The sequence below is a fragment of the Lemur catta genome, chromosome 4, assembly GCF_020740605.2.
Source record: "Lemur catta isolate mLemCat1 chromosome 4, mLemCat1.pri, whole genome shotgun sequence".
Taxonomy (NCBI): Eukaryota; Metazoa; Chordata; class Mammalia; order Primates; family Lemuridae; genus Lemur; species Lemur catta.
The window spans coordinates 49,086,653-49,109,124 of NC_059131.1; the positions used below are offsets into that span (position 1 = coordinate 49,086,653).

General features: G+C 33.9%; 1 protein-coding gene across 6 annotated transcripts in view; it reads right to left on the minus strand.

Annotated features, from left to right (window-relative positions):
* Positions 1-22,472, minus strand: part of VPS54 (VPS54 subunit of GARP complex) — a 147,506-nt gene that overhangs the window by 25,705 nt on the left and 99,329 nt on the right. For all 6 annotated transcript variants that reach the window (XR_006734713.1, XM_045549722.1, XM_045549721.1 and 3 more), the window contains 7 exons: positions 21,798-21,924; positions 20,725-20,832; positions 18,577-18,632; positions 16,735-16,831; positions 8,380-8,720; positions 1,202-1,331; positions 68-249 (listed from right to left, as the gene is read on the minus strand). Coding sequence is in view for 5 of the 6 variants with exons in the window: in XM_045549722.1 (XP_045405678.1) it covers positions 68-249; positions 1,202-1,331; positions 8,380-8,720; positions 16,735-16,831; positions 18,577-18,632; positions 20,725-20,832; positions 21,798-21,924 (1,041 nt within the window). In the remaining variant the exon portion in view is untranslated. The remainder of the gene's footprint in view (positions 1-67; positions 250-1,201; positions 1,332-8,379; positions 8,721-16,734; positions 16,832-18,576; positions 18,633-20,724; positions 20,833-21,797; positions 21,925-22,472) is intronic.

Here is a 22,472-nt window from a genome sequence, read left to right on the forward strand (position 1 = left end):
AAATACAATAGAATTTTGTAAAGAAAAGGATAAAAATTTGAAGAACAGAATAGATAAGTAATGATACCTGAGTTTGGTTTTTCTCTCTTCGTGAAACCTATTTACAAATTTATTAGCTTGGCTCTGAAGTGCTCCAAGTAAGGACATACTTTTTCTTCCACAGATCTGTTCAGTGTCTAAAATGAATGTTTCCATTAATCTAGAAAGTGTTATGAATTCCATGGAATTTAGCTTCTCAAGAAAACCATCCTAAATTTTAAAGACAACACAAAAATCATGACAGAGAATTAGTATAACACCAAATATGGATGAGCTACAAAACCAACTTAGTTTGACAACTGTTAAGTATATTATTTTATAATACATAATATATTCATTAATAAGCATTTTTTTGTCACTTTAGTATGATTTATCAAAATTTAATCATTAACACATATGCATTTAGAATTATACCATGAATACATATATATTAGAACATATGTATTTTATCATATGGTTAATTATTTTATCAAGATCTTCTAGAAAATAAACCTCATAAGGAAAGTAATAATGGCTAAGCATAGTAGACACACAGATAATATGTGTTGAATAGATATTTTTCAGGCAAACAATATCTTAGTGTAGCAATTTTATATATGCATTATAGATTTCAAAAGTACTTGTTCTACTAGAGTACAAGTTACAAAATCTTTCTCTATGAATATATTATTTTAATGAAATTTCCCAACACTTCAGACCCAGAAATTGAACATGAAAAGCTTAACATGTCTAAATTTGATTCTGATCCTTTTATAACTAATATAGTAGCTCAAATAAATTCAGATTATAGTATAAAATTTTCACAATGTTGGAGTTTAATTTTATTACAAATTTGTTTGACCATATATGTATATATACCCATATATAAATATATAAAACAGAATAGTAATTTCAATTAACATATTTCAAAATCAGTCCTTCACTCATTTATTTGAAAAGAATGCTTTAATAATTTTTCCTATTTCTTTTATTTACTATTTATTTAATATTTCAACATTTAATAGACAATACCAATAGTACGATTAACTGTTATTAAGTGTTAAAAATACAATATGCATTATGGGGAACATAAGGGTACAAGCAAAGACCTAATTCCAGATCTTCAAAATAACTAGACTATATATAAAATATAAATATTCTAAAGTTTTATGAAAATAACTACCTTTGCTCTTGACATGAGAAATTTGACGGCTCGATCATGGCATATATCTGAGGCACTATATAATAACTCCTGGATATTATTTGCCAGCTTTCCTAGCTCTAAGTCAGTCAATTTCATGTCTTCACTGACCCTGAAAATGAAAAAATGAGACTTAGGGAGAGTTGTAAACACAGTATTTTCTATATGTGACATATTAATGAAAAGGATGAAAAATTTGTAAAATTCACATTTGAGGAAAAAATACAAAGACCACTAATTCCATGCCAATGGTTCAGTTTAGTGTTACCAACAGCCAAGTTTAGTGCCTTAACATCATTTTTCTCCCTTTCGGCTGAATTAAAATAATTTTCAAAGCTATTACAAAGAGGCTCTGATATATACTAATTTGAGGCAAACCATTACTGTGAGTTAAGGTATTAAACAATATTATTACCCGCTATCCTTCAAAATTATAATATCTCTAAATTTATTTACTAACGTTTTAAAATAATAGAGGAATTAATATTCTTAAAGTACTCTCAGAAACATTACGTTCTTCTATTCTCACACTATCAGGCAGGTAGATAAATATCTACTTACAAAGAACATTGAATCTTAGAAAGTTTAAGTGACCTACCCAAGGTCATAAGGTTAAGAGAGTGGGACTAGAACCAAGAATTAGCCTATCTTTAATTGGCTTCCTCTGCTCCAACATTTATTTCTATATAAATAGTCCACTGATATTTCAATACCAGCTCCTGAAAAAAATTCTGCTTAAATTTTAAAGTTCAAAATTACTACTGAAGTAAAATTCTATTTTTGGAAGGATTACTAAAATTTGCCTCCATGTAACAGAATGATTAAGAGATTTGCAACTCGTAGCAATATGTTACCAATTCACAAAAATATAAATATTAGGTCATTAAATGTGAAATGTCTGATTTCAAATCAAAAGTGTAGTTTATTATATCCCAAACAAGAAGCAGTACAATTAATCAAAGTATGCGCCTAAACTATCGACACAATTTTGCCATCTTAATGGTAGCTTGCTTTTGACAGCAGCAAAGAAATGTGGAGAACAAGTGGTGATGAAATCATGAAAGTTGTTTTCCATAGCTTGTTGAAAACTGAATATTTTTTCTTGCAAGAAGTGGTCCAAAGCCTGGAAGAAGCGGTAGTCAGTTGGTGCAGGGTCTGGTGAATATAGTACATGACAGAGAGTTTCCAAGTCCAGCTGCTGTAGTTTGAGCAGCTTTGTGCCACATGTGGTCTAGCACTGTCTTGCAAGAGGAGTGCTCTTTCTCTGGTAACCAATCTCAGCTGCTTAATCGCAAGCATCCTCAACAGTTGGTCCAACTGGTTGTAGTAGACATCTGCTGTAATTGATTGACCAGAGTTCATGAAGCTGTAGTGGATAATGCCAGCGCTGGACCACTGGACACCATTAGCTTTTTTTGATGAATATTCGGTTTTGGACTGTGTTTTGACACTTCATCTTTATCTAACCGTTGAGACGAACGCTTGTGATTGTCAAAAAGAATCCATTTCTCATCACACGTAACAATATGGTGTAGAAATGGTTCACCTTTATGTTGTGAAAGCAAAGAAAGGCAAGCTTTGAGATTATTTCTCTTCTGATGCTTGTTTAAATCATGCGGAACCCATCTATCCAGCTTCTTTACCTTGCCGATTTGTTTCAAATGTTCCAATATTGTTGGACTAGTAACATCAAACCTTGCTGCTAATTCATATGTAGGCTGAGATGGATTTGCTTCCACTACAGCTTTCAGCTCATCATTATCCACCTTGGTCTCATGTTGCCCACGTCTTTCATTTTCAAGATTAAAATCACCAGAACAGAACTCCTCAAACCATCAACATACTGTGCGTTCATTAGCCACATCATTCCTAAATACTTTGTTGATATTTTGAGCTGTCTGTGCTGCATTGATTCCACCATGGAACTCATATTCAAAAATAACATGAATATTTGACTTATCCATGGTTTCACAAAAAGTGGTCTAAAAATTTTTGAAAGATAATCACAATCCAAAATGTGCATTTGAAAGACTGAGGATGTACCTTCATAATAAAAATAAAACAAGATGTGTCAAAGTGAAATGTCAGAGATATCAACTGTCAGTACTTAAGGAAATCAGACATTTCATACTTAATAACCTAATAGAAAATAGCAAATAAAAACAACTCAAGTCTTTAAAAAGTAGGGTGACTTAATCTAAAAAGCTGGAAACTTATTTTTTTTAAATCATTTAGTCACAATTTGTTTTTAAAAAGATTTTTTATTTTTAAAATTTAATTAGATCTCTAACTTTCCTGGCAATGGGAAAAAAGAAAAACTCAAATATAATCCAGCAATCCACTTCTGGGTTATATATCCAAAATAACTGAAAATAAGATCTCTAAGATATTTTTGTACCCCCAAGTTCATGACAGCATTATTTGAAAGAACCAAGAGGTAGAAGCAACCCAAGTGTCCACTGATGGATGAATAAACAAAATATAATATATACATATAATGGAATATCATTCAGCCTTAAAAAGGAAGGAATCTCTGAGACATGCTACAATATGAGTGAACCTTTAGGACATTATGCTACATGAAATAAGCCAGTCACAAAAGGACAAATTTACATGAGATTCCTAGAACAGTCAAACTTACAGAGACAGAAAGTAGAATGGTAATTGCCAGTGGCGGGGGGTAGGCAGAAACGCAGAATTGTTGCTTAATAGATAGAGTTTCAGTTTTGCAAGTTGAAAAAGTTCTGGAGATTGGGTGCACAACAATGTGAATATACTTAACACTACTGAACTGTACACTTAGAAATGGTTAAGATGGTAAATTTTATGTTGTATTTTTTAACCACAAATAACAATGAAATTTTTTTTAAACACCACAACTCTTTCTAATCTTTTCCATTATTTTCCCTTTCCTATTTCATGCCCAGAAAAGTATTTACTCTTTTGTATCCATATTTACATTGCAATAAACTTACAAAATTATAGATTACTTTGACAAATAATATTTTGACAAAAGAAAATAGGGAGAGTCTACCATTAACAGAGTTAAAATGTCATATATCACTTGTGCATGTTCTATAATATATCCATGATTCAATTATATACTGCAAAAACACTTAATACAGGAATAGAACCCTTGTATGAAAAAACTAGTAAGGGTTACACATAAATATATTAAATTAATTCATTGCCCCTTTGAGCTGGGTAGTTCCCAGATATTTATGTGCCTACTGAACACAGAAAGAACCATCTATAGAACCCATATTTCATGCTATGAGAGTGTGTGATTGGGGGAAAGCCAGAGAAGGTTCAATGTATAAAGTGAGCCACAATGGAGGTAAGAGGGGAAAGACATAAACTATTAGATTGCATCTGCTTTAAAAGAATCTCAAATGGTATGGCAGACTGCTAGCTATCTTTCAATATCTGTTCTGTCTCCTGCCACAACAGTAGCTTTAGCTGGGCAAATAGCCAACAAGTGAAAGACTATTTCTCAAGCCTCTATTATACTTAGATATAGTTATGTAATAGTATGCTGGTCACTAGGATGTGAGTGGAAGTAATAAGTGCAAATTCTGAATTGTGCTCTTTTTTAAAAAGAAAGAATAAAATATAAACAAATTTATGTAAAGGCAACAGAGAACTAACAAATCTAAAATGTATATGGATTTGCAAAAGACCAAGGATAGTCAAGGCAATCTTGAAGAAGAAAAGGTAGAAGAAATTACTCTTCTAGATATTAATATTTATTAAAACCTACAGTAACTAAGATAATTTTACTTAACGATAATGGTGTAAAGACAGAAAAATGAAAAAAAAAAAAGTCCAGAAAAATACATATATCTGAATATTTCATTTATGGCAAGAGTGGCAGTATAGAGCAGTGAGCAAGATAATTTTTTCAATAAATGGTGCAAGGTCAAAAACATAGCCACATGGGGCAAAAATACTTACCCTTACACTGTACATAAAAATCAATTCCAGATGGACTATAAATCTAAATGTGAAAGGGACAGTAACAGAACTTCTAGAAGATAACATAAGAGAATATCTTTAAGGCCTTAAGGTAGGGAAAGATTTCTCAAATAGGGTACCAAAAAAGCATAAACTATAAAAGCAAATAATGAGTCATAGGATTATATTAAAATTAAGAACATCTGTTCATTAAAGACCCCAATAAGAGAGTGAAAAGGCAATCCACAAAGTAGGAGAAAATATCTGCAACATGGATAACTGACAAAGGGCTTACACTGAGATTGTGTAAAGGAAAAATTCTCATAAATCAATAAGAAATAAGACAAACCAATAGAAAAGTTGGCGAAGGCCTTGAATAGGCACTTCACAGAAGAGGATATCCAAACAACCAATGAATATATGAAAAGGTACTCTCCTACAAATCATCAGGGAAATAAAAATTAAAACTACTACACCTAAAACATGCCCACCAGAATGGTTAACCTGTAAAAGACTGACAACAGTAAGAGTGAAGGAAGATGTGGAGTGATATGAACTCTTCCACACTTCTGACTGGAGTGTAAATGAGTACAACCACTTTGAGAAATTGTTTGGCATTAGCTAAATTGAACGTTCACTTAACCTTATTTATTCCCAAGTACATATGCAACAGAAAACGCTTCTAACATGTGCACCAAAGACATCTACAAGAATGTTCATGACAATCCAAAATGGAAATAACCAAAATTTATCAACAGCAGAACAAATCATTGTAGTGTAGTCATAAAATAGAGTATTTGTACACAAAAATAAAACTACTGCTACATGCAGCAAGTTGGACAAATATCACAAATATAATAAAGTAGAATGAAAGAAATCAGAGATAAAAGAGCAAATGTATGAATCCATTTACATAAAGTTTAAAAACTGGAAAAACCAATAGTTTTCATGATTTCCTATCAGAAGGGGTAGTGTAGTAGCATAGTGGTGGGGAGGATGGTGTGTGGTGGTCTGGAGAGCTGGTAACTGTCCTAATTATATACTAATGTGTTTTGGGATAATTGAGCTGAACACTTATAATTGGTACTTTTCCTATATGTGCATGATACTCTAATTAAAAAGTTAAAAAAGCAAAACAAGTAAGAAGGGTACTATTCCTTTGTTCTCTCCTTCCTGCTGCTAGGAATACAGGTGAAATGATAAAACATGGAGCAGCCACCTTAGACACAGATGGAAGCTACACACTTCAAATGGTAGCACTGCCTTCTCAGCTGAGGATCTCTGACCTCTGAAATGTGACCATGAGAGACATAAAATTCTATGGTGTTTAAACTATGAGTTGTTTGTTTAGTTTTTTTGTTTTGCGACAGTCTTAATCTGCCGCCTGGGCTAAAGTGCAGTGGCGTCATCATAGCTCACTGTAGCCTCCAACGCATGGGCTCAAGTGATCCTCCTGCCTCAGCCTCCTGAGTAGCTAGGACTACAGGCATGTGCCACCACCACACCCAGATGGTTTTTCTTTTTTGTTTTTTTGAGACAGAGTCTAGCTTTGTTGCCCGGGCTAGAGTGAGTGCCATGGCATCAGCCTAGCTCATAGCAATCTCAAACTCCTGGGCTTAAGTGATCATACTGCCTCAGCCTCCCAAGTAGCTGGGACTACAGGCATGCGCCACCATGCCCGGCTAATTTTTTCTATATATATTTTAGTTGGCCAGATCATTTCTTTCTATTTTTAGTAGAGACGGGGTCTCACTCTTGCTCAGGCTGGTCTCGAACTCCTGACCTCGAGCGAGCCACCAGCCTTGGCCTCCCAGAGTGCTAGGATTACAGGCGTGAGCTACCGCGCCCGGCTGGTTTTTCTATTTTTCATAGAGACAGGGTCTGGCTATGTTGCTGAGACTGGTCTCAAACTCCTGGCCTCAGGCAATCTTCTCCCCTTGGCCTAGAAAAGGCATGAGTCATTGTACCCAGCCTTCAGCTATAGAGTTTTTACATCTTTTTAAAGCAGTTTTAGATTTTAGATAGCACCCTAAATAGTAAATGTGAAAATATTAGCCTGAATACAGAAAAAATATTTTTATAACTATGTAGCTCAGGTTTTCTTTGTTTGTTTGTTGAGAAGGGACATATTAAAGCTGACTTGATGTTGTAACTGTGACCTTTATAAGCTCCTAGACCATAAAGTGATTTATGTAAAGACAAACAAAAGTACTGAGTTATTGTTATTCTTAACTTATTCTCAACAATAACTAAATCCAAACTATATTCTTGGACCAGAAAGAGTTTATTGTTTTGTTTTATTTTTATTGCTGTTTGGGTTTCTTGTTTTATTTTTTTGATCCCAGAGATTATTGAGACAATTGGTGAACTTTGAGTGGGATCCGTGGATTAGATGGTAATAATGTATCAATGTTTTCTTGTATTTAATTGGTATATTGTTGTTACATAGGAGAGTGTTCTTGTACTTAGGAAATATACACTGAAGTACCCGGGGATAATGGGGTATCATGTCTGCAACCTACTGTCAAATGATTCAGAAAAAATGTTAACATAAGAGACAAAGAAAGAAAGAAAATGAGACAAAAAGGGAGAAAGGAAAATAGAGGGCAATATGTAAACTGTTAACAACTGGGAAACTGGATGAAGCAGAAATGACAGTTTTTTGTTCTATTCTAGCAACTTTTCTGTAAATATGAAATTATTTCAAAATAAGAAGTTTAAAAAAATAACGCTTAAAAAGATAGTGTGATCCACTTGGAAATTTGTATCTCTGAAAAACCAAAGGTTACAAATCAAACATATCTTCACCATATATAAAATACAAAGGTGACATAGTAGAAGAAAGAAAAATGACCAAAGCAATAAGTAACCTGAGTTCCAATACAAGTTCTGCTGCTAATGACTTTAAGTTAAGTCATCCAAGCTCTCTGGGCATCAGTTACCTTATCACTGAAATGAGGGCATTTAATTAAATGGTCTTTAAAGTTCCTTTCCAGCCTTAAAATTCTGTAATTATCAATTACTTCCAATGCTTACCTCCTTACCTTTCACACATTTTTGAAAAAAGATGTTTCATAAAATTAATATATTTTTGTCAAATTCTAAAGTTTACATGGTTTTGCAATAAATTGAATAATCAATCTTACTGAAACCATTAATAAGATGACTCAAAATCTTGTCAATTTGGCAGTATTCACTATACTCACATAATATCCACTCCTCCTGGAGTAGCAGATGATGATGTCTGCTCTTTACTGGATGAAGAATCAGTAGTACATTCTGGCTCTGATACCGAATCACTGCTGCAGGGCTCACTATTTGGAGATGCATTTCTTTGAGAGGCAGTGTCGACTGTCATAGCTGTCAATTCACCCTCACTGAATGCATCACTTATAAACATGCCTTCATGGATTAAATAAGCCACCTCTGTGTCCAGTGAATTATCTTTTGTAGCATTCTTCTGTTGTGAAATCTCCTCCAATTCTCTAGTCCTTTGGTTTTTGTCAAGAACTGAGTGAACAACACTGTGAATGATATTTAACGTTGCCTACAAGAAAACAGGATACACTTTTAAAGGATTTAAAATACCTTGCACATAAAGTTCCAAAAAGTGAATTCCGTGCATGTAATTTTGAACATCTAAGACCATACATAAGTCAAAATCATATATATCAGAATTTCTACCAATCTCTTGTTATACAGTAAAAGTGGCTAAAGCTTAGAAATAGAGTTCCTGTATTTTAACTAATTTTTAAATGCAAGTTTCTCTAAAATATACTGCATATTTCTCTAACTTCTTAAACAGTTTACACGAAAAATAACTTGCCTGTCAGAGAATCCTATTAGATGATATGCCTGTCTAAAAGAAAAATAATTTGTATTGCTTACTATGCCTAGCCCTGCCCATCTTTCTCCTCATCTCATACCTTCTCTCACTTATCCAAACATTCTGGTTCTCTTTCTATTCTTCTGTTATTCTAAGATTGTTCCCTCTGCCCATTATGCTCTTCACCTTGATCTTTGTACACATCTCCTTCTCATTGCTTAGGTTCTGGCACAAATAGTCACTTCCTCAAAAATGCTTTCCCTAACTGTCCTCCCAACAACTCTATTCCATTAGCCAGTGTAAAAAACAAAAATAACTATCATTATCTAAAATTATCTTTTTAAAATTTGTTTATTCTAGGTTTCCTTCCAACACAATGTTAGCTCAATGAGATATTGTAATCCTAAAGCTTAAAATAGTGCCTGGCAAAGAGGAGGTTCTCAATAAATACTGAAAACTAGATGAATAAAGAGTAAACTTACATAAATTAATGTCTTTATGGACTATTAAGAAATAAACGGCTACTTGCCTATTTTAACATTCATGGTTTCATTTTCATAACTTGTTCTCCCTTTCTCAAAACACTGCTTTCATTTTCCAATCTATATGGTTCTAGAAAAGCAGACTCCAACTTCAAGTCTACAAAATCAGGATAAAGGTCAAGGCTAGTCCAATCAGCACATGGAACCACCATTACCTGAGCTTAAAGCTAAAGAAGGTACTTAGAAGAGAGAATTGCAAAGAAACAAAGCCAAGGCTTGATGACATCATCAACCTCTATATCAGGCACCTAAAGACTGACCTGCCTCTGGATATTTTCCAGTTATCTGAGCTAATATACCCCCTCAATCGTTTGAGACACTCTGAGCTATGTTTCTTGTTATTTGGAACTGAAAGCACTCTAAGTGAGACAATAGCCGATATAGTACACAGCAGATACAACCTTCAAAAACTTTAGTAGCAAAGTGTCTATGGATAATGCATTTTTTATTTTCTTCATTGATCACTAACTTCTTCTGTACTGTCACAAATTTTCTGCCTAATACACTCTACTACTGCTGCTTTTAATCCTCACTACTGTCCAATCTTTGATGCGCTTACTTCCCCCATCTTGTTTTGCTTTTCTTCTTCCTTATCTCTTCTTTCTTGCTTTTCTTTCTTAACTTTTTTTTAAATAAAAAGAGCATGACGGATATAGTCTGTCCTCCCCAACATCTATTCTACACCACCTCCCCCATGGTATAGCAACCATGTGATTTAGGTGGAACTGAGGCCATCTTTCAGCTTCAAGTGTCAGTGCTTAATAGCCCATTGGGTGTGCTTCCAACTTCCTTGCCTCGTGATGAGTTCAGAGTTGAAAAGAATATCCAGACCTGTACCAACCAGTGCATGGCATTTTCCTGGCCACAGTGACTGGGCATGTGACCTAAAGTGGTTCAATCAATTAAAGCTAAGAACTTTCATTTGATGACTAAAGAAGAAAAACTCTAGATGAAAAATTCTAAATTGGTTCAATCAATAAAAGAATTTCATTTGATGACTGGAGAAGAAAAACTCTGGGTAAAAAATAGGAAGAAAAATTCCAGGTGGTATAGAATTGTGGCAAATGTAGCAGACCTGGAACTGATGAAGTCAACAAAAAGGAAGGCGGAACTAAATTTAAAACAGAGAAACTAAGCTGGAGAAGCAAGACAAAATTATGGATAAAGCCCATATAGTCTTGGACTTTTTTAGTTACCTGAGCCAATATATTCCTTTTATCATTTAAACTAATTTGATGTGAATATTTTATCTTTTTTAATAGCAACATCCTAGCTGATACAATAATACATTTTTCATATACAGTATATCAAGTGTTCTCTTAGAGATTCTTCTGTTTTCATCATATCTACAGTTTTAGAGATATGCTGATTATTTTTTCCAATTCCAGAGCCATTCTTGCTAAAGGATGCCAAAAGATCAGCCTTCTTGCTAAAAGATGCCAGAAGATCGGTCTCCAAAAAAGAATTTATAATATATAATAGGTTTGATGTAGATACATGATTTAATTTCTTTTTTCTTTTTTTTTTTTTGAGACAGAGTGTCACTTTGTTGCCCTGGCTAGAGTGAGTGCCGTGGCGTCAGCCTAGCTCACAGCAACCTCAAACTCCTGGGCTTAAGCGATCCTACTGCCTCAGCCTCCCGAGTAGCTGGGACTACAGGCATGCACCACCATGCCCTGCTAATTTTTTTCTATATATATATTTTAGTTGGCCAGATAATTTCTTTCTATTTTTAGTAGAGACGGGGTCTTGCTCTTGCTCAGGCTGGTCTCGAACTCCTGACCTCAAGCGATCCATCCGCCTCGGCCTCCCAGAGTGCTAGGATCACAGGCGTGAGCCACCGCGCCTGGCCTAATTTCTGAACTATCTATTACATAGTCTGTAGAAAAGTCCATGTTTCAAAAAAAAACTAGGACAGCTAAACCAAATTTAACTTTCCAATCATGAGAATAGAGTAAACGAAATATGCTGATAATCATATTGATAAGTCTCTAAAACGACAGCCTAGGATTATTTGTCCACACAACAAAACGCAAATCTGGCCAGGCATGGTGGTTCACACCTATAATCTTAGCACTTTGGGAGGGCAAGGCAGGATTGCTTGAGGCCAGGAGTTTGAGACCAGCCTGAGCAAGAGCAAGACCCATCTCTACAAAAAATAGAAAAATTAGCCAGGCCTGGTGGCACACACCTGTGGTCCCAGCTACTCAGGAGGCAGAGGCAAGAGGATTGCTTGAGCCCAGGAGTTTGAGGTTGCAGTGAGCTATGATGACACCACTGCACTCTAGCCTGAGCGACAGAGACCCTGACTCCAAAAAAAAAAAAGAACTAAAAATTCCTTAAAATGAATGTAAGCTCCATTTAAGAACTGTTTTCTTTTTCAGCTATAAAAATTGCCCTAATCTATGGGGTATATACAACAAATAAGAATTTTAATAAAAATTGAAAACATGACTAACAGTAAAGAACAAATTATGGAGGTCTCATACTTCCTGATCTCAAAACTTACTACAAGACTATGGTGATTATAATAGTGTGGTGCTGGCATAAAGACAGATATATATATAGCAATGAAATAGAATAGAAAGCCAAGAAATGAACCCTCGCATAGGTGGTAAAATGTTTTCCAACAAAAGGGCCAAGACGATTCAGTGGAGAAAGGGCAGTCTTTTCAATAAATGGTGCTGGGAAAACTGGATATCCACATGCCAAAGAATGAAGGTGGACCCTTATCTTATGCCACATGTAAAAACTAACAGATAAAAGGTCTAGCTTAAGGGCTAAAATTATAAAATTCTTAGAAGAAAATACACAGGGAAAGCTTCTTGACATTGGTTGTGGCATTGATTTCTTGGATATGAAACTAAAAGCACAGGCAACAAAAAAATAGATAAATTGGACTACACCAAAATAAAAACACTTCTGTCCAGGAAAAGATACAATATAGGAAAAGGCAATCCATGGAATGGGAGGAAATATTTGCAAATCACGTATCTGTTAAGGTGTTAATATCAGAATATATAAAGAATTCCTACAACTCAGCAAAAAACCAAACAATCCTATTAAATAATAGGCAAAGAAGACATTTCTTCAAATACAGAATGCCAATAAGCACATGAAAAAAATGCTCAATATCACTAATCATTAGAGAAATGCAAATTAAAACCACAATGGAATACCACTTCACACCCAGTAGAATGGCTACTCTCAAAAAAAAAAAAAAAAAGCCAGAAAATAACAAGTATTAGAAAGTATGTGGAAAAACTGGAACCCTTGTGCACTGTTAGTTGCAATGTAAAATGGGGTAGCTGCTATGAAAAACAGTATGAGGATTTTTCAAAAAATTAGAAACAAAATTACCATATGATCCAGCAATTCCACTTCTAGGTATATAACTAAAAGAACTGAAAGCAGGGACTCAAAGAGATATCTGTATACCCATGTTCATGGCCATATTATTCATAATAGCCAAAAGGTGGAAGCAACCCAAGTGTCCACTGACAGATATGAATGGATAAACAAAATGTAATATATACACATACGACAGAATACTATTCAGCCTTAAAAAGGAAATAAATTCTAACATATACTACAATATACATGACATCTTGAGGACATCAGGCTAAGTGAAATACGCCAGTCACAAAAGGACAAAAAGAATTATGTGGTTCTACTTATATGAGGTACCCAAAATAGTCAAACCCAGAGAAGTAGAATGGTTGCTGTTAGGGGCCAGGGGAAGGAGGGAATGAAGAGTTATTTTTTTAATAGGTACAGAGTTTCAAGATGGAAAGAATTCCGTGTGTGGATAATAGTGATGGTAGCACAACAGTGCAGATGAATTTAATGTCACTGAACAGTACACTTAAAAATAGTTAAAATGGGCCGGGCACAGTGGCTCACACCTGTAATCCTTAGCACTCTGGGAGGCTGAGGCGGGAGGATCATTTGAGCTCAGGAGTTGGAGACTAGCCTGAACAAGAGTAAGACCCTGTCTCTACTAAGAATAGAAAAATTAGCCAGGCATGGTGGCGTGTGCCTATAGTCCCAGCTACTCAGGAGGCTGAGGCAGGAAGATTGCTCAATCCAAGGAGTTTGAGGTTGTAGGGAGCTATGATGACGGAGCACTCTAGCCCAGGAGACAGAGCAAGACTTTGTCTCAGAAAAAGAAAAAAAAAAAATTAAAATGATAAATTTTATTGTTATGTTTATTTTACCACAACAAAAGAATTCAAAAAATACATACTAAAAAAAATACAGTTAACAGAAATATAGATCCTTAAGTCATTAATAATCATTCAAATATGAAATTTTCAAACCTCAATCTTTTTATTATTTATCTGTTTAAAGTAGAAAGTATTATAAAAATGTTCTGGCTGAAATTTTGTGCTTTATTTTTTTTAAAAAAGTATAATTTACTTTTAATACTAAACTGAAATAAGGAATATCCTTTGTTTTTGAGAAACAAAGGCAAGAATATAGGAAAGTAAATTATTAACCCTGGTAAATTAAATAAGAAATTCAAATAGTTTATACCTATAATGTGGTAAACACTATAAAAAAGCAAAGCAACTTTTTCTGATTATTAAAACAGTACCTCTCTTTGTAGAAAATTTAAGAAAAACAGCAAAGAATAAAAATCTTAAATGACATATAATCTGACCACCTAAAGACACCCATTAAAAAGCCAAGTTGTATCTTTGTTCTAGGAAGATAAACAGATTTAAAAATTTTTTTTAACATAGCTGAGATCACACTATATAAGTAGGTCTACCCATATCTTGCCTTTTCACTTAATATTATAATGTATGCATTTTCTTCTACCATTAAAAATTCTTGGCTATATATGATGTTCCACAGTAAAAAATGTATCAGACATAATTTATTTTACCATTCCTCTATTGTTAGACATCAGGGTCCAATATTTAGTTATTTAAAAATTCTTCATTAAAAATGACAGGTTGTGGCTGGGCACGGTGGCTCATGCCTGTAATCCTAGCACTCTGGGAGGCCGACGCGGGAGGATCGCTCAAGGTCAGGAGTTTGAGACCAGGCTGAGCAAGAGAGAGACCCCGTCTCTACTAAAAAATAGAAAGAAATGATTTGGACAGCTAAAAATATATATAGAAAAAATTAGCCAGGCATGGTGGCGCATGCCTGTAGTCCCAGCTACTCAGGAGGCTGAGGCAGAAGGATTGCTTGAACCCAGGAGTTTGAGGTTGCTGTGAGCTGGGCTGATGCCACGGCACTCTAGCCTGGGGAACAGAGTGAGACTCTGTCTCAAAAAAAAAAAAAAAAAAAAAAAAAAACAAACAAAAAGACAGGTTGTAATTAACACTATTTTCCAGTGAAATCACACCTTTATAAAATAACAAATTTTTTTTTAAAGTACCATATTTAAAGGTTATATGCCATACTCTAAGTAAGTATTATTTTAAGTAGCCCAAATGTGAAAATCAGAAATTACAACTATGACAAATCACTGTTTCCATATTGTACATACATGAAATAATAATTCTACTTAGTTTAACTGACACAGAGCCTAAAAGTGGAATAAGTAAGTCCTCACTTAAGTCGATAGGTTCTTGGAAACTGTGACTTTAAGTGAAACAATGTACAGTAGGTAGAATAAACTTGTTACAATGTTGATGAGAAAAAAAAAAACTGGTTTCGTTATACATCATTTCACTTAAAGTCGCAGTTTCCAAGAACCTATCCACTATGTTAAGTGAGGACTTACTGTACTTTAAAAATTACTGGCAAAAAGTTGGGCAATTCTGCACTATGCATGCAGGAGTTCTATATATCCAGACATGCAATAATAGAAGTATGTGATGTTGAGGTCATGGTCAGAATATAAGAAAAAGTGAAAATGTGGCCTAGTTATTAACAATCCATAGATACAAGTTCATATCTATCACTATCAATGGGTGGGATCAACATTTTAGAAGGAGTCTAAATTAAGCACAGTGAATCACATTCTATAAAACTTGTCCAAACCTGAATGGTGAGCTTTCACATGTGACTTAGCATTGCTCCAATGTCAATAAAGAAAAGCCATGTCACAGACAAGTACCGAAGTCCCCCAGTTTATTTACCATGGTACTCAGGAGATGCTGGGGATATTAATTAGCACATAAAGCACAATGCTGACACTTGATAATTCAAACAATATCAAATTTCACAAATGGCCCCTTTAAACTGTTACACTCAGTAATACCTAATGACTGTCTTCTTTCTAAAATGTAGCTATAACATGTTGGTGATTCCAACCAATATGTTTTAGAGTCTGTGAAATCTGAAAAATATCTTGTGACAGATGTTCTTTTCCTTATATTAAGTGGCTTCAAATTAAGTGATTTGACTAAAGTGACAGAATAATTAAATGCAATACATGACCTTCTATTGAACTCCTGCCCAAAAAATTAAATAAAAATCTGCAGTAAAGGTCATTAGTGGGATAATTTGAATATGAACAATATGTCAAAAAACAGCATTATATCAACATTGAATTTATAGAAAAATTAGTGGTTTGGGATGGATTGTTGAGTGTTTCACAATATTGTACCACCAGATAATCTGGAAGGATTCAAACATCACAAAATCACTAGAGGAAATATTTTATAATATACAATGCCCAGTAAGCATTACAATATTTCTTTCTTTCTTTCTTTTTTTTTTTTTTTTACAGACAGGGTCTTGCTCTGTTGCTCATGCTAGAGTGCAATGGCACAATCATAGCTCACTGCAACCTCCAACTCTGGAGCTCAAATGATCCTCCCACCTCAGCCTCCCCAGTAGCTAGGACTATGGGCACACACCAACACACCCAGCTAATTTTTTTTTATTTTGAACTGATCTTGAACTGGGCTCAAGTGATCCTCTCACCTCAGCCTCCCAAAGTGCTGGGATTATAAGTGTGAGCCACCACACTCAGCCATACAATATTTCTTTTAAATATAAAACAAATCATCCAAAATTATAAAAATTACCAAAATACTCTGAGGCACTTTAATTCTTACTTAAAACAAAATCTCTTTAGAAAAACTACAAAAACAAACTAATTGTGTTTTATTCCTGTTTGATTACATATATATGTGTGTGTGTATGTGTGTGTGTGTCATATACATATATGTTATATATGTAGGAAGCTGACTTAATTTTAGGGATATTCTGGACAAACTGATACATACCTTAACTCTCTGTAGGAAAATTGTAAACTTAGAGAAAATATCCTTTAGCAGATCAAACCACTGGGGAAAATTCAACATTCTCATCTGATCTGCAAGCCTAGAAAAAAATAATTCAAACAAAAATAATCATTGTCTCTGCGCCAATATGGTAACAACTATAAACTGAAGGAAACAATACTAAATACTATCTAATGACTGAAGACTAAAATGCAATTTTATCTAGATACCTAACTAAAATGATGGAATCTTGAGTTGAAAAGGTCAATTACCAAACCACCATGACTTGTTTAAATATCTTTATGACTACTCTAGTTAAGTACACTGACATATGAACCTTATCACATATTAATTTCATGTGAACATGCTTTGTGACCATTGAACGAATAAACCATAGACAAACCAATTTTAGTTAAACGTAAAGATATATTCTGGAATAAAAATAGAAACATAACAGCTCTCTCAACAAATTTAATAATAATCTACTTTCCTAACTACAACCTAAAAAGTACTTTTCCATATATGAGAGGTAATATGGCACGGTAGCTAAGAGCATGAGCTCTGGAGTCACACTATCTCAGTTCAAAATTCTAGCAGCTTACTGGAATTAATAGCTATGTGACTCTGGCAAGTGACTTAACCCTTCCACGTTCCAATTTTCTCATCTTAACATGAAGAAAACAATGGAACACACCTTATATGGGTGTTGTAAATATTAAATAAGTTAATAAAAATTACTTAGAATAATGCATGGTATATTTTTAAAAGTGCTAGATATCAGTCAATATTATTATTTTGATAATTGACATAAATCATTAACTTCAAGGTGAAAAAATTAATGCAAAATAGAATTTCACAAAGATATTTCATAGTATTAAAATGACTTATTCTTGAAATTTTTAATAAATGCTGCTGCAGCTAAGAGTTTATTCAAAAGATACTCCTACAGTTGATATATAGGAAGTTCTCTATTTATGTTGAGAAAACTCCCTAGAGAAGAAAATAAGAAGTAACTGACTCTCCACCTCCATTGGGCTTCTAACAGAGTCCCAATGACATATTTTTTCCAACTACTAGCAATTCCCCTGTTATCACAGTTGTCTCAATTCTGACCTGAGTTTTCCCCAGGTAATAGTATGGAAATTAAAATGCCACAATCTCCACTCTGTGGGTTTGGCCCAGGGAAGCTTCATAGTTGTCCATATTACTGTTCATATCTTAGGCCAGTTAATAAAGTTTAGATATCTATATGAATGAGAAATTCAGTCATAAAATATTTATCCCTAGTTTCCTCAAAATAAAAGAATAGGAATTTTAAGGGTGAAAAAAAATCACAGACCTGGGCAATTCAAAAATCATAAACTCAAATTCTCAAAGCCAATTAGAAGATGTATTTTAATTATATAGCTAAATAATTCAAACTTAATACTTGCTATGTGCCTGTATGAATTACCTTCAATTCCCACCACCTCCATATTTATGTTCTATACCTCTCCATTCCGCTCTCTGCCCTGGGAGGCCAACCTGCTGGGCTTGGCCAATGAGGAGCCCTTACAAAGACTGTAAGGAGGAAATGTACTTACTCCTTCAGCTCTCTCCCTGAAGGGTTGCCTCAGAATGACTGCTTCCCTCTACTCAAAGCCACAGCTTTTTTTCAACTACTACCTGTCTTTCCTGAATACTGCTTATTGCTATCTTCCTTTGTCTCTTAAAGGTTCTCCAAGCTTACTTGTGATTTTCCTAGACCCTGCTCACACTTTAGTAAATAATTCCTTAACTAAATCCTTATTCTAATTTTCATGTATCATCTTTTCCCTGATAACCAACTTATATATTTATACTTACTTCACAACAACATCTGTGTCTATTTCTTCTATTTGTGAAACTTTATTAATCACACACTGAAAAATTTAAGAAAAAACAAAAACAATTTGATTAATTGTCTTTCAAATCCTAAGTACTCTATGTTCCATTTGTACATTAAAAAGGCCCTCACTGACTACAATAACCATTTTACCGGACTTTTCTTATATCTCCTATACATATTTCAAGGTGTTTTAAAAACTGTATTACCTTTACACAAGTAAATAATTATTTCAGAGTTATGTTTGAACTGTAATAATTAAAATTTCCTACTACTTAAAACTGTTCAAAATCAACAGAAAAACAGAACTATAATACTTAGGAACAAGGTGTAAGCTCCATATTAAAATCCCAAAACAAAATTCATATTGGAAGTTACATTTCCTTGTAATACACCCAGCAGTTTAAAGTTAAAAAAATAAAAAATGCTTAGACTTCAGGAGAAGTCTAGGAATAAAAACACAGCAATTTAAAAAATTTGTTTGAAAGTAGACATACAGAAAATTGTACAAATTATGTTTACAGTTTAACATTTTTATACAAATAGAATACCTCTGTGTAATCAGAACTCAGCTTATGAAATTGAATACTGCCAGTACCCAGAGCTACTCTCCTGCTCCCCTCCCAAAAGACACTATTATCCTGATTTCTAAACTATAGAGTAATTTTGCCTGTGTTTAAATTTTACATAAATAGAATCATATAGTGTATACTCTTTAGTGTCTGGCTTCTTTGGCTCTACAATATGTCTGTAATATTCACTTATGCTGTTCTGTGTAATTTAATCATTCTCACTGATGTACAGTATTCCATTGTATAAATACACCACAATTCTATTTATGCTTTCTACTGATGATGGAATTTGAAATGTTACCATTTTTTTATTATAAATGGTACTACCATGAATATTCTTTTACTGTGTTTTGGTGAACTTACATATGTATTTCTGTTGGGTGAATACCTAGAAATAGAAATGCTGGGGCACAACATGTGTATATTTAGCATTAGCAGATATTGTCAACAATTTTTCAAAGTGGCTATACCAATTTAAAAATAGCGTTTTGGCCGGGCGCGGTGGCTCACGCCTGTAATCCTAGCACTCCGGGAGGCCAAGGCAGGAGGATCGCTTGAGGTCAGGAGTTCAAGACCAGCCTGAGCAAGAGCGAGACCCCGTCTCTACTAAAAATAGAAAGAAATTATCTGGCCAACTAAAAATATATATAGAAAAAATTAGCCGGGCATGGTGGTGCATGCCTGTAGTCCCAGCTACTCGGGAGGCTGAGGCAGTAGGATCGCTTAAGCCCAGGAGTTTGAGGTTGCTGTGAGCTAGGCTGACGCCACGCCACTCACTCTAGCCAGGGCAACAAAGTGACACTCTGTCTCAAAAAAATAAATAAATAAATAAAATTAAAAAAAATAATAAAAATAGTGTTTTAATCATTGTTAGAGAGAGGTGAAAAGGGGTGAAAATTATAATTTCTCAAAGATCAGAGTAAAATGGAAAGGAACATTTGTCTACTGCTGGTGGGATGGATTATAAATTGGTAAAATCTTTTTAGACAGCAATTCAGTACTACGTACCAAATGACTTAAAAATACTTTCAACTCTCTGACCAATAATTCCACTTCTGGGAATCAGCCTAAGAAAGCAATCTTAAACATGAAAAATAAACAAATAACTTTATACTGAAGATGTCTGTCACAGTGTTATTTACAGTGTCACATTAAAAACAACCTAAATATTCAACATACAGGAAGTTAAGTAGGATTAACCAACATAATGTTGACAGAATTTTACACAACCATTAAAATGTTTCTGAAGGCTTATATAATCATGAGAAAATGCTTATGATATGATTCTAACTGAAATATGGGTTCAAAATCATATATAAGTTATGACAACAATGAAAAACATCAGTAACAATCTACACATACAAATATTCTTAAAATGATAATCTTTTGGCTGAGAGAGCTATGTTTTTCTTTCTTTTAATTTTTCTATATTTTCTATTTTTAATTAATGGATCAAGTATTACTATTATACTATATATACTATTACTAGGGTAGCATAAAAATAAATTTCACAAAAGATTTTAGCTCAAAATATATCAAATGAAAATGTACAATTACCTGTTTAATGATATTTTTTGCTGTAATAATCATTTCTTCACTATAGATTTCTAAAAAATTAAGTTTTCTTTGTTTTAAAAGTCCAAATACAAGAGATACTAGTTTTTCCTATTAAAATAAAAGAAGAGTATGTAACATCACATTTTAAATATGAAATAATCTCATTTAGAGGTAGAAATATTCAGCTTTAAGAGTTTATTTGATTCTCAGATCTCTATCCCTACATATGATATTTTCTAGCAGACTGAAAAACCCCTCTCATAGCAATCTTGTCATCAGAGTTTTGGAGTCACTGTTCTAAAACAGGTAAACCCTACTCTACCACAGAGGATTAAATGAAGCTGGTTTGGGGCCAAAACAATACAAGAGTATTTTTCGGCCCAGTTTCAACAAATAGTTAGAAAATACCCTTCTCAAACCGTGATGACAATAAATACAATGTCAGCCCTGTGCTTTTTAATTTATGTTTGGTCTAGAAGACTAGAATGACGACCAGGACTCTCAGACAGAAACCAACTTCTAACATGCACCAAAATTTCTTTACCTACTTTGGCTGTTATCAGGGCTTTTTGAATTCTTTACTAGTTCTTGGCAATGATTAGCACTGAGAAGTTACTGCATAAATGAAGCCTGGATATGACGTATTTGTATATGCATAAAACATGTTCGTAATAGGTACTCGGTGAATATGAATTACGGATAAATTACCATATCAAATAATCACTTTTTACAAAAGATAAACTCCAGCACATACACACGTGCACATGGAATATAAATTAATCCATCCTATATTTTGAACTTGGTTTGTAAGCTATAAGGACCTTATTTTAACACTAATTTCTAATTAAGCTATAAAATTATTTTATTCTCTAGGCTCATTATCCCATAGGATAGTAAACACTTATGGTACTTGCTAAAGTCACATAGTGAAGGACTTCATAGGTCTGACAGACCTTAAAATTTAAGATAATTTTGCTTACTATAATCTGAGAAAAACAAGTTCTATACTAAGACTATTAGGGATTAACACTAAGCAATGACATCAATTTCATTGCACAGTTCAAAACACATACCTCTTCTAAAACTTGACAGTCATCTTCCAGTGGTCTATTTAAGTCACTGTGAGAATAAGTAGAAAACTCTGCAATCATCATTTTATCTATCAGTTTTTCTAATTCACAAAGCTGTGATCCCAAATGCCTATAGAGGAAGAGAAAAATGTTACATGTATCTACTAAAAACCACAAATTTACTCCACAATCAAGGGAACTACTAGGCAAAACTTTTCCAGCTGACAGTACCTGTGCAATGTGATATTTATTAAAATATAGTCCTTTAACTTGCCAAAAGAACTGCAATGATTTCATTTCATCTTCCAAATTTTATTTTTCTTTGTATAGTTGACTCTTGAACAATGCAGAGGTTAGGGGTGCTGAATCCCTTGCACAGTTGAAAATCTGCATATAACTTTTGACTCTCACAAAACTTAACAACTAACAGCCTACTGTTACCTGGAAGCCTTACTGATAACATAAATAATAAATTAACACATACTTTGTATGTTATATGTATTATATACTGTATTCTCAAAATAAGCTAGAGAAAACATTATTAAGAAAATCATAAGGAAGAGAAAATATATTTACTATTCATTAGATGGTAGATTCATAGAAGTGGATCATTATAAAGGTCATCTTCATGTTTAATAGGCTGAGAAGAAGAGAAGTTGGTCTTGCCGTCTCAGGGTT